Source organism: Gekko japonicus, unplaced genomic scaffold (assembly GCF_001447785.1).
Source record: "Gekko japonicus isolate JY-2015 unplaced genomic scaffold, Gekko_japonicus_V1.1 scaffold2934, whole genome shotgun sequence".
NCBI lineage: Eukaryota > Metazoa > Chordata > Lepidosauria > Squamata > Gekkonidae > Gekko > Gekko japonicus.
This window is the reverse complement of record NW_015168131.1, coordinates 1-11,207: the sequence shown is the minus strand read 5'-3', so window position 1 is coordinate 11,207 and position 11,207 is coordinate 1. Positions and strand designations below refer to the sequence as shown.

General features: G+C 47.7%; 1 protein-coding gene across 1 annotated transcript; it reads right to left on the bottom strand.

Annotated features, from left to right (window-relative positions):
- Window positions 1-3,263: 3,263 nt before the first annotated feature.
- On the bottom strand, window positions 3,264-10,147 carry LOC107113563 (zinc finger protein 501-like). The gene is made up of 2 exons (XM_015414913.1): window positions 10,062-10,147; window positions 3,264-4,730 (listed from the first exon to the last, which is right to left on the bottom strand). The coding sequence occupies exon 2, from the start codon at window positions 4,605-4,607 to the stop codon at window positions 3,264-3,266; it is 1,344 nt and encodes a 447-aa protein (XP_015270399.1). The 5' UTR covers window positions 4,608-4,730; window positions 10,062-10,147.
- Between the last annotated feature and the right edge of the window lie 1,060 nt (window positions 10,148-11,207).

The following is an 11,207-nucleotide window of genomic DNA, read 5'->3' as shown; positions in this document are numbered from 1 at the left end:
GCCCCCCCCGGCCCAAAACAGTCCAGTGGCAGCTTTAAGACCAAGTTTTATTCAGGTACAAGCTCTCCCTCCTCTGCGAGGACAGATCTGCACGTTCCCAATAGCTAGCAATCCAGAACAGTCCAGTGGAGCCAGAGCGGTGGGTGTTGCCTTCTGACACACTTCCGGTGATGTCAGGGGGTGTGGCATATGCAAATAAGTTATGCTAATGAGCTCCTGCACCTCTTTTTCTACGAAATGACCCCTGCAGAGACCCTTCAAGTGTGGAGATGCTGGGGAATTGAACGTGGGACCTTCTGCATGCAAAGCAGATGCACAACCACTTGCTTGTGGCCTTCCTCCTAAAGCTCCTTCCCTTCACGGGGGTGTTTTCCCCCCTGCATGTTTGAAACCATGTCTGGGAAAGGTGAAGGCAGGGACAGCAGATATGGAAGGGGTGGCCAAACTTGCTTGACGTAAGAGCCACATAGAATAAACGTCAGATGTTTGAGAGCCGCAAGACATTAACAAATATTCAGGGCTCTTTTTGTAGCAGGTACGCATTTGCATATTAAGCGACACACCCCTAATGTAGCCAATCCTCCAAGAGCTTACAGTAGCTCCTGTAAGAAGAGCTCTGTAAGCTCTCGGAGAATTGGCTACATTAGGGGTGTGTGGCCTAATATGCAAAGGAGTTCTTGCTACAAAAAAAGCCCTGCGTTTTTACTGGTAAATATGCAAATTTGCTTTTTATCAACATTAAATGAGACTGCCAAAAATAATAACAAAAAGGGGTAAAAGGAGATATTGATAATGATATTTATTTGCTAATGATATTTAGCTTCTCCAGCTGCCCTGCCGGGAGCCGCACAATATGTGTGAAAGAGCCGCATGCAGCTCCCAAGCCACAGTTTGGCCACCCCTGAGATATGCCATTGATCCAACAGGACATTTCTAGGCAGACCACAGGAGAGATCTTGTCACAAAGAACATTTTTACGAGTAACAACAACCATGAGGGGTTTCAGACAGGAGGCAGGCATGACAGAAATGCCACCGTTTCTGCTGTGAAAGACACACCAGGGGGCTTGAAGCAGGGATTGTTCTGACAGGAAATAATCTCCTCAGGGCTTTTTTTGTAGAAAAAGCCCAGCAGGAACTCATTAGCATAATAGGCCACATCCAACAGCAGAAACTCATTAGCATATTAGGCCACACCTATGACATCACAGATCATTAGCATATTAGGCCATATCCCCATGCCTTCCCTGGGCTTGCCCGGGCAAGCCCGCCCTTGGACAGGCCGGGGAAAGCATGGGGAGGCATTTAAATGCCTCCCCGATCCTTCCAGGGGGCCCCCTGGCCAACCCGCCTCGGAGTCACCGGGGGGGGGAGGTCACTCTCCAGGCCTTCCCTCTGTAGCAACGCATGCAGAGGTTTTGGCTGTAGTGGGCGTGGCCAACTGAAGCCAGCCGGAACTCCGTTCCTGTGCGTTCCTGCCCCAAAATAGCCCTGAATCTCCTATATAGTGAACAGTGACTTCTGGCAAAATGGCTTTGTGTAGTTCAGGCCTGGAGCCCTGCCTGTGAACTTGCTGCTGTTTTAAAATCTTACTGTGAATACCTGATATAGCCAGATTTGCTTACTGTGTTCGTTAACAACCTGAATGAAATCCCCCCCCCCCACACACCCCAAGGTGGTGGGAGTGAACTTTGTAAACTGATCTTTTAGCAAAAGGCAGGGTAAAAATATAAGTAAATAAACACCCAGAGGCATGTTACAATCCTCGCGAGGGCACCAATGAAATCACATTTTTTAAAAAGCAAAATAAACCAAATGTACCCATAAAAACTGTAAGCTCTTGGAGGATTGGCTACATTAGGGGGGTGTCACCTAATATGCAAAGGAGTTCCTGCTACAAAAAAAGCCTAGAAGCAGAATTCATTTTGAGTCAAACCATCACCCTGCCACATATTTCCCTGCCCTCCACTATTGGCAGCCAAGAGTATAGAGTTGCTAGCAGGAAAAAGGCAGAACGGGGGAGAGGGGAGCAGATACACAATCGCATAACATCCAAATCACAAGATGTCCTAGTCCCGCTGTATACTGCATTGGTCAGGCGGCACCTGGAGTCCTATGTGCAGTTCTGCAGGCCTCACTTCAAAAAGGATGTGGACAGAATGGAGCGGGTGCAGGGGAGAGCAATGAGGATGATCAGGGACCTGGAGACCAAACCCTGTGAGGAAAGGCTGAGGGACTTGGGAATGTTCAGTCTGGGGGAGGTCGAGGGGGGACATGATGGCTCTCTCGAAGTATTTGAAAGGCTGTCACTTAGAGGAGGGCAGGGAGCTGTTCCTGTTGCCAGCTGAGGAGAGGACTCACAATAATGGGTTTAAATTAAGGGCAGGAAGGTACCAGCTGGATATGAGGAAAAACTTTTTTTACAGTTTGGTGTAGTGGTTAAGTGCACGGACTCTAATCTGGGAGAACCCGGTTTGATTCCCCACTCCTCCACTTGCACCTGCTGATGTGACCTTGGGTCAGTCACAAGCTCTGTCAGAGCTCTCTCAGCCCCACCCACCTCACAGGGTGTCTGTTGTGGGGAGGGGAAGGGAAAGGAGTTTGTAAGCCGCTCTGAGACTCCCTTGGGTAGTGAAGGGCGGGGTATGAATCCAATCTCTTCTCTTCCTCTTCTTCTTCTTCTACAGTCAGAGATATGCTACAGTGGAATCAGCTGCCTAGGGAGGTGGTGAGTTCCCCCTCCCTGGCAGTCTTTAAGCAGTGGCTGGACAAACACTTGTCAGGGATGCTCTAGGCTGATCCCACATTGAGCAGGGGGCTAGACTAGATGGCCTGTTTGGCCCCTTCCAACTCTGTGATTCTATGATTCTATTCTGTTTTCAGCAACACCTTTACCTTTTGTGCAGAATCTAACTGAGCCCTCACCAACTGTGCTATGTTCTCAGATAACTCATCCCCTGGGAGCTACTTTCAAACGCCTGGTCCCTAGTCAAATTATTTCTGAGCATCTGCCTACAGTGTAAATTTCCCTGGACGAGAAAAGGTTCATCCTGAACATTCTGAGCTCAGCAGAACATGGTGAAAAGTCTGAAATGCTACACTGTTTGTAGAGCTTTCAGCTTTCTCTAGAATACAATGGCCCTTGTGACCTTAGACCTCTGTGGATTTTCTCTGGCTTACAAAGACCAGCAAGGCTACAATTTTTTCTTCTCACAGCCCAAAATTATCGCCCCGTGTCGCTTTCACTGTGCTCTACAGAAATATTCAACTATACCCAAAGTTTTGCTCGTTTTCTGGGCACTCGTAAGCTTGTTCCCCCACATGTATCCTCTTGTGCTTAATAAGAGACTTTTTGTCAATGAATCTTTTGTCACAGTCAGGGCACTCATAGGGTTTTTCCCCCGTGTGGATTCTCATGTGCGAAATCAGGTTGCCTTTCTGACGGAAGCTCTTCCCACAGCCGGAACATGTATAGGGCTTCTCTCCCGTATGAACCCTTTTGTGATTGACAAGCAAAGAGCTGGTGTTGAAGCTTTTCTCACATTCGGGGCATTCATATGGTTTCTCCCCAGTGTGGATTCTCACGTGTTTCGTGAGGGACGATTTAACGCGAAAGCCTTTCTCGCAGACATTGCACTTGTAAGGTTTCTCCCCCGTGTGGGTTCTCTTGTGCGTAATGAGATTGGATTTCGAATTGAAACTCTGCCCACACTCTGCACACGTGTATGGCTTCTCTCCCGTGTGCAACCTTTTATGTTCTATAAACTGAAAACTGGTGCTGAAGCTTTTCCCACAGTCAGTGCATTCATAGGGCTTTTCCCCAGTGTGGATTTTCACATGTGAGACCAGGTTCCCTTTATTAACAAAGCTTTTTTCACAGATGGAGCACTTGTATGGCTTTTCCCCCGTGTGGGTCCTCACATGCATCATCAGGGAAGTGCAGTGAGAAAAAGATTTGCCGCACTGGGAACACTGATACGGTTTCTCCCCTGTGTGAATCCTCATATGCGAAACCAGGTTTCCTTTCTGACTAAAGCTCTTCCCACAATCTGAGCACTGGTATGGTTTTTCTCCGGTGTGGGTCCTTTCATGCGTCACAAGATGCGATCTCTTACCAAAGCTTTGCCCACATTCCGAGCATTCATAGGGGTTGTCAGCCGTGTGGGTCTTCCTGTGCGTGGTAAGATTGGATTTCAGGTGGAAGCTGTGGCCACACTCTGCACAGGTATACAACTTCTCCTCTGTGTGTATTCTGATATGATCTACGAACTCACAGCTATTGCTGAAGGTTTTCCCACAATCCGTGCATTCATATGGTTTCTCTCCAGTGTGGCTTCTCTCGTGCATAACCAAGTGGGTTCTCTCATGAAAAGTTTCCCAACAATATGAGCATTTGTGTGGCTTCCCGTCCGTTTGTGCACCCTGATTCTCAAAACAATCAGAGCTCTGACAGAGGATCTTCTCCGAGTCCGCCTTTTGTCCCTTATTCCTACAGATACCCTCTTGGAAGGTACTTTCATCTAAGCTACATTCTTCGCAAGGATCTTCTTGTGTCATTTTCCTGGTGTGTCTTTCCTGGTGGCCTGGCCCCACCTGGCTTCCGGGCATCTCTTCCCACTCAGAACTCCTCAGAACAAACCTCCCTTCGTCTCTTTCAGCCAATAATCCACAAAAGCTCACGTCTTCCTAACGGAAGGTTTCCTTCCTCGTTATTCTGCATGCGATCATCACCTTTTGGAACAAACACAAAATCAAATATGTAAAAATTAAATAATTGCCATGTGGCATTGTGTGTAGAATAGCCAGGAGATTGCCAGACAATCTTAGGATCTCCTGGCTATTCTACACACACTACCGAACATCATTTTGGTGTAGTGGTTAAGTGTGCAGACTCTAATCTGGGAGAACTGGGTTTGATTCCCCACTCCTACACTTGCACCTGCTGGATGACCTTGGGCAAGTCATAGCTCTGTCAGAGCTGTTCTTGAAAAAAAGCAGTTTCTGTCAGAGCTCTCTCAGCCCCGCCCACCTCACAGGGTGTCTGTTGTGGGGGAAAAGTCCCCAAACTACATGAAACAGTTCAGCTGGACAATTATGTGCAGATGCAATGGTGGCAGAGAAATACTGCCCTTTCATCATCATCATCATCATCATCATCATCATCATCATCATCATCATCATCATCATCTGCAAGGGTGTCAAACTCATTTATTATGAGGGCCAGATCTGACATAAATGAGACCTTGTTGGGCCGGGCCATCTGTGTCATAAAAGGTAATGCCAGGTAGCGGAGATATAAACTTTATAAAGGACACAGACAAACACAAATATTTTAAACACTTTAAATAACACATTTTCAGTGAGTTCGACACCCCTAGGGCTACAAGAAACTCCTGAAAAGAAAGAACAGATAACGCATTAGTGCAGAGCGGAGCTGCCAGTAGTGTTGCCACTACCTGGAGATTTTAGGGGTGGAGCCTGAGGAGGGCGGGGTTTGGGGAGGGAAGGGACCTCAGCGGGGTATAATGCCATGTAGAGTCCAGCCTCTAATGCAGCCATTTCCTCCATGGGAAGTTGGGAACTGATCTTGGTCATCTGGAGATCTATTGTAATAGTGAGAGATCTCCAGGTGCCACCTGGGGGTTGGCAACCCTTGCTGCAAGCCTACTCATCTTTAAGGGACTGGCTAGACTGAAGTCGGGAGCTGCGGTGGCTCAAGTGGTTAAGACGCTGAACTGCAGGCTGTGGAAGGTCGGTAGTGCAGCAGTTCGAGACCCGAGTGTGCCGCATGATGGAGTGAGCTCCCAACTCTAGTTCCAGTTCCTGCCAACCTAGCAGTTCGAAAGCAAGAAATTGCAAGTAGATAAATAGGTACCACTTCAGTGGGAAGGTAACAGCGTTCCATGCGCCTTGGTGTTTAGTCATGCCGGCCACGTGACCACGGAAACGTCTTCGGACAGCGCTGACTCTTCGGCTTTGAAACGGAGATGAGCACCACAACCCTAGAGTCGGATTCGACTGGCTTTCGAGCAAGGGAACCTTTACCTTTAGACTGAAGTCAGAAAAGGCTGCTTGAGCACAACACGCCTGAACTGTTACCTGTTCATTATTGTTTTACATACTTAATTGTGAGATCCAGGTGGGGCAGCCGTGTTGGTCTGAAGCAGCAGAACAAAGTTTGAGTCCAGGGGGGCACCTTTAAGAACAACACAGTTTTATTCGAGGCATGAGCTTTCGTGTGCACACACCTGAGGATATTGTTCTTTAAGTTTGAATTAAATAGAGGTTACACCTCCACCCCTTCACCTCTCCTGCCTTTTTAAAATGGAAGGTCAAGGGCTGAGGATTTGTGTCTCTGGATCTGACGTCAGTTAATTTGGGAGAGAATTGTCTAAAAAATAAGACATAAATATGATAAGAGTGTATTATTTACTTATGTATAATAATGATTGAAAAGAACAGTATTGATAACCCAACTTTCCATACGGAATGCTGTGTGCATAATACCCTGGTTCTGGTATTGTTTGTGTTTTTACGGAAACATTTTAAAAAATTAGAATCATAGAGTTGGAAGGGACCTCCAGGGTCATCTTGCCTGCACAATGCAGGTGATTCACAAATACCTCCCCCCTCCACACCCACAGTGACCACTGTTCCACGCCCAAATGTTAATTGTTTAAAAGTTGTAATGTTTTTATGTGCACCGCCTTGGAGACTGTAGAAAGGTGAAATACATATGTTTTAAATGCAATTTTAAAAAATGGTTAAAACAACCTTTTATTTTATTTTATTTTAGAGAGCTCAGTGTGAGTTGGGAAGACAGAAAAGTTCTATTACACTGATGGAGAGCCAGTTTGGTGTAGTGGTTAAGTGCACGGACTCTAAACTGGGAGAACCAGGTTTGATTCCCCACTCCTCCTCTTGCACCTGGCTGGATGACCTTGGGCAAGCCGTAGTTCTGATAAGAGCTGTTCTTGAAAAAGAGCAGTTTCTGTCAAGAGCTCTCTCAGCCCCACCTACCTCACTGGGTGTCTGTTGTGGGGAGGGGGAGGGAAAGGAGTTTGTAAGCCGCTCTGAGACACCTTTGGGTAGTGAAGGGCAAGGTATAAATCCAATCTCCTCCTCCTCCTCCTTCTATTAATGGAAACCAAACTCTATCCAACCTAGTAATATAAGCATTACCCCATGTTCTCAATATCTATCCTGTACCTAATAAATACCAAGCTATTAGATTTAAGAGTTGATATTTCACCTTCAGTGCTAAATAGTGGCTGTGGGTGAAACTAACGTTTAATTAAGGGATAATAATGTTTAATACATGTCAAATTAATAGTGACTTGAGTGGCAAAGGGACATATTCTTTGCTTGGCCAAACAGCATTTGCAAGACAGATGCAGATTTTGAATTTTGCAGGATTCCGCATGAGAAAGATAATTTGGGAGGCAGGAGGAGCAGAAAAATATATTTCTATGCCTGAAACTCGGTAATCACTGATGTTAAAAGACAGAACATACACTGGGGGTGTTTTTTTTTTAAATAACAAAGAGGCTTGTGACATGTTAAAGACGACGATATCTATTTGGGCATAAGCCAGAGCCTGATCTGTCGGATGCAAGCTTATACCACAATAAAGTGGCCGATCTTTATTTTGTACATTTTGTCAGACTTAGTGTATGATGTCACAAGACTCTTTGATTTTTTTTTGGCTGCAGTAAATAAGAACACAAGAGAAGCCAGTGTTCGATCAGGCCAATGGCTCATCCAGTCCAACACTAAACTACTACTAAATACTACTAAACATGTAACTGTAACCTTTTTTTTTTATGACCAGAGTACTCTGAGCATGTAGGGTTGCCTCTCCCCGCTGATGCTGAAGCTCAGCTAGCCTTTTTGCATCTAGAGTGTGGGGAAGGCTTTCTTCTCGGCCTTCCTGCTCTCTCCTCAGCATAAGGCACAGCAGGTCATAAGAACATAAGAGACGCCAATGTTGGATCAGGCCAATGGCTCATCCAGTCCAACACTCTGTGTCACACAGTGGCCAAAAAGACCAGGTGCCCCATCAGGAGGTCCAGCAGTGGGGCCAGAACACTAGAAGCCCTCCCACTGTTGACACACACCCCCAAGCACCAAGAAGACAGAGCATCCCTTGCCCCCAGACAGAGTGTTCCATAAATAGGAATGTCCTGACCTGGATAAAAAAAAGCCGACGCACGCAGCGTGTGAGTGCACTGGAGGGCTCCACAGACAGGTGGATGAGTCTGATCGCCTTTCTCCTGGTTAGTACTTGGATGGGAGACCGCCACAGAAGTCCAGAGTTGCTACACAGAGGCAGGCCATGGCAAACCATCTCTGTTTGTCTTTTGCCTAGAAAACTGTGGGGTTGCCATAAATTGGCTGCAACTTGACAGCCCTTTACACCCATACGTATAGGGCTGCCCCATGGAACAGATCTTTTTAATGAAACTGAGAATCACCGCAGCAGGAAAATGACATTGAATCCTGCCAGAAGCCCTGTTCGCACATCATAGCAAATGTATGTACAGCCTGCATGTACGTGCATGCATCTGTTTGTGAGAAAGAGCCAACACACGTTCTCTTGACAAATGAAAATGGGGACCAGTACTGAGCATAAAGGTGGGGTTTAACTCGCACATGCGGCTCGGTGGTGGTGGTGGTGAAAAGTGCTGTCAAGTTGCAGTACATATAGGGCTGCCCCATGGAACAGATCTTTTTAATGAAACTGAGAATCACCGCAGCAGGAAAATTACATTGAATCCTGCCAGAAGCCCTGTTCGCACATCACCGTATATGTATATACAGCCTGCATGTACGTGCATGCATCTGTTTGTGAGAAAGAGCCGACACACGTTCTCTTGACAAATGAAATGGGGACCAGTACTGAGCATAAAGGTGGGGTTTAAATCGCACATGCGGCTCTGTGGTGGTGGTGGGACGGTGGAAAGTGCCTTCAAGTTGCAGCTAACTTATGGTGCCCCCCCCCCAAGGGGTTTTCAAGGCCAGAGACTTGGACTTCCCCAGTTGAATGTAACATGAGAACTACTTGATGCATGTATAAAGAAAAATAAAGTGTACACCGTACATGGATTGTACATGCATCTGCTGCAAATTATGGACAGGGCTGATACGGCTCCCTCTGTATGGTGAATCCATGGACTCATCTCTCTGATTTTCCTCCCACCATGCTATGCTGCACATCAGGGAAAGATCCCTCCCCCCATATGAGACCTTGGAGGCTGGGGTTTGGGAGGGGAGAGATCCCAGTAGGTTATAATCCCCCCTCTGAAACGATCATTTTCTCCGGGGAACTGTTCTCTGTCATCTGAAGATCAGCTGTAATTCCAGGAGATCTCTGGGTCCCGCCTGGAGGTTGGCAACACTAGCTGCCAGCAATGTTCCCTCTAAGCTCTGAAGTCTTGCGAGCAAAAATTCTACTTTGTGAGCTACTGGCATTAAAGTTGTGAGCGAGCGACTTGGCTACTGCACAAATTAGTGTGCTCTGCAGTTATCCCTCCTAAACTAAGACAAAAATCTGTGAGCTGGAGGCTAAAAAACTGTGAGCTAGCTCACACCAACTCAGCTTAGAGGGAACACTGGCTGCCAGTCACATGAGACCATACTGGGGAAGACGAACGAATGTTCTGAATACAGCCGCTTCATACATCTTAGGGTTATGATCTCTGCGTTGGTTCAGCTCTCATGGTCCCAGATGTGTCATTCTCTCTCAGCCGCAGCCCTATACCTCGACTGTAGGGAGATAACACTGGCCAACCTTACAAGGCTGTTGTAGGGATTCTTAGGCTGAACTGCTTCGAACCCTGGAAGACCGCCAAGTATTACGACTGCCCGTGTCCTGTCCGTTTCCCGCATCTGATGGAACGGGCTGCGGTCCGCAAAACCTTTCCTGCCCCCCCCCCCAACAATTTGTGAGTTGCTACAAGACTCTTTGTCTACTTTTATTGCTGCAGGCGAACTGGCTCCTCTGGCTGCTTCTCCCTGTGCTCTGCCACCGGGTCCTCCCTCCTTTGCTTGCTTTCCCCTCACCTGCGCGAAGTCTTCGCGTTGCATCCCGCTCCGGGGGAATCCACAGCTCAGACACCACGAATCTCCAACAAGGCAATTTCCCTACCACTGTGAGGAAGGCGGGAGGAGGAGGAGGAACAGGAAAGCGGCTCACACTATTTACTTTTTGTTCCCGCCTCTCTAGCACTACGAGCTCTGTCGATTTAACCCTTAGCTCATTCTCTGACAGAGGCAGCTAGTGGAAGAAAGAGCGGCCGCTGACAGGCGCGCTGCACGTTTCCACCGCCACCCCCCATGGCCTGCGCGCCACCAATCTTGCTAAAGCCAGCCCAGCCCAGGGTACCGTTTTAAATGAGTGCTGCGTGCAATCACATGCTATGGATTACAGTTTTATTATACCATGTCTGGCAAGCCATAAGGAGAATCTGATAAATGAACATGAAGACTGTGGAAATATTATGTGCTGCTATGGCACAAAGGTGACAGCAGAGGCCAGAGAAGGCTCCACTTACTTGGCAAGAGGCAGCAGATGCTCCAGGATAGGACAAGGCACCTCAGGAGAACACAGTAGCAGCTGAATCATGCAAGGGTGCCAGCCTCCAGGCGGGACCTGGGGATCCCCCAGAATCACAGCCAATGTTCCCTCTAACCTATGGAGGCTTGTGAGCAAAAATTCTGCTTTGTGGGCTACTGGCATCAAAGTTGTGAGTGAGTGATTTGGCTGCTGCATAAATTAGTTTGCTCTGGAGCCATCCTTCCTGAGCTAAGACAAAAAGGTGTGAGCTGGAGGCTTAAAAACTGTGAGCTAGCTCACACTAACTCAGCTTAGAGGGAACACTGATCACAGCTCATCTCCAGACTACAGAGATCACGTCCCCTGGAGAAAACGGATGCTTTGGAGGGTGGACTCTGTGGCATTGTACCACACTGGGGTCCCTGTACTCCCCAGGCTCCATCCCCAAATCTCCAGGAGTTTCCCAACCTGGATCTGGCAAACCTATCCCCACATTCTCCCCATACACATGGGGAGGGGACTTGTCAACCCTGAACAAACCGAGCTGGAGTGGGGCAAGGCAAGGAAGGGGTTAAAAGAGCAACAAGGCTCTGAGAAGGGAGGGGTGGTGGTACTGGCCTTGACCAACAGGGACAGAGCCCCAGGGATAAAAA

What these genes read in the sequence shown, in the direction of transcription:
- LOC107113563 (XM_015414913.1), bottom strand. Translation starts at nt 4,607, where the DNA reads ATGCCCGGAAGCCAGGTGGGGCCAGGCCACCAGGAAAGACACACCAGG.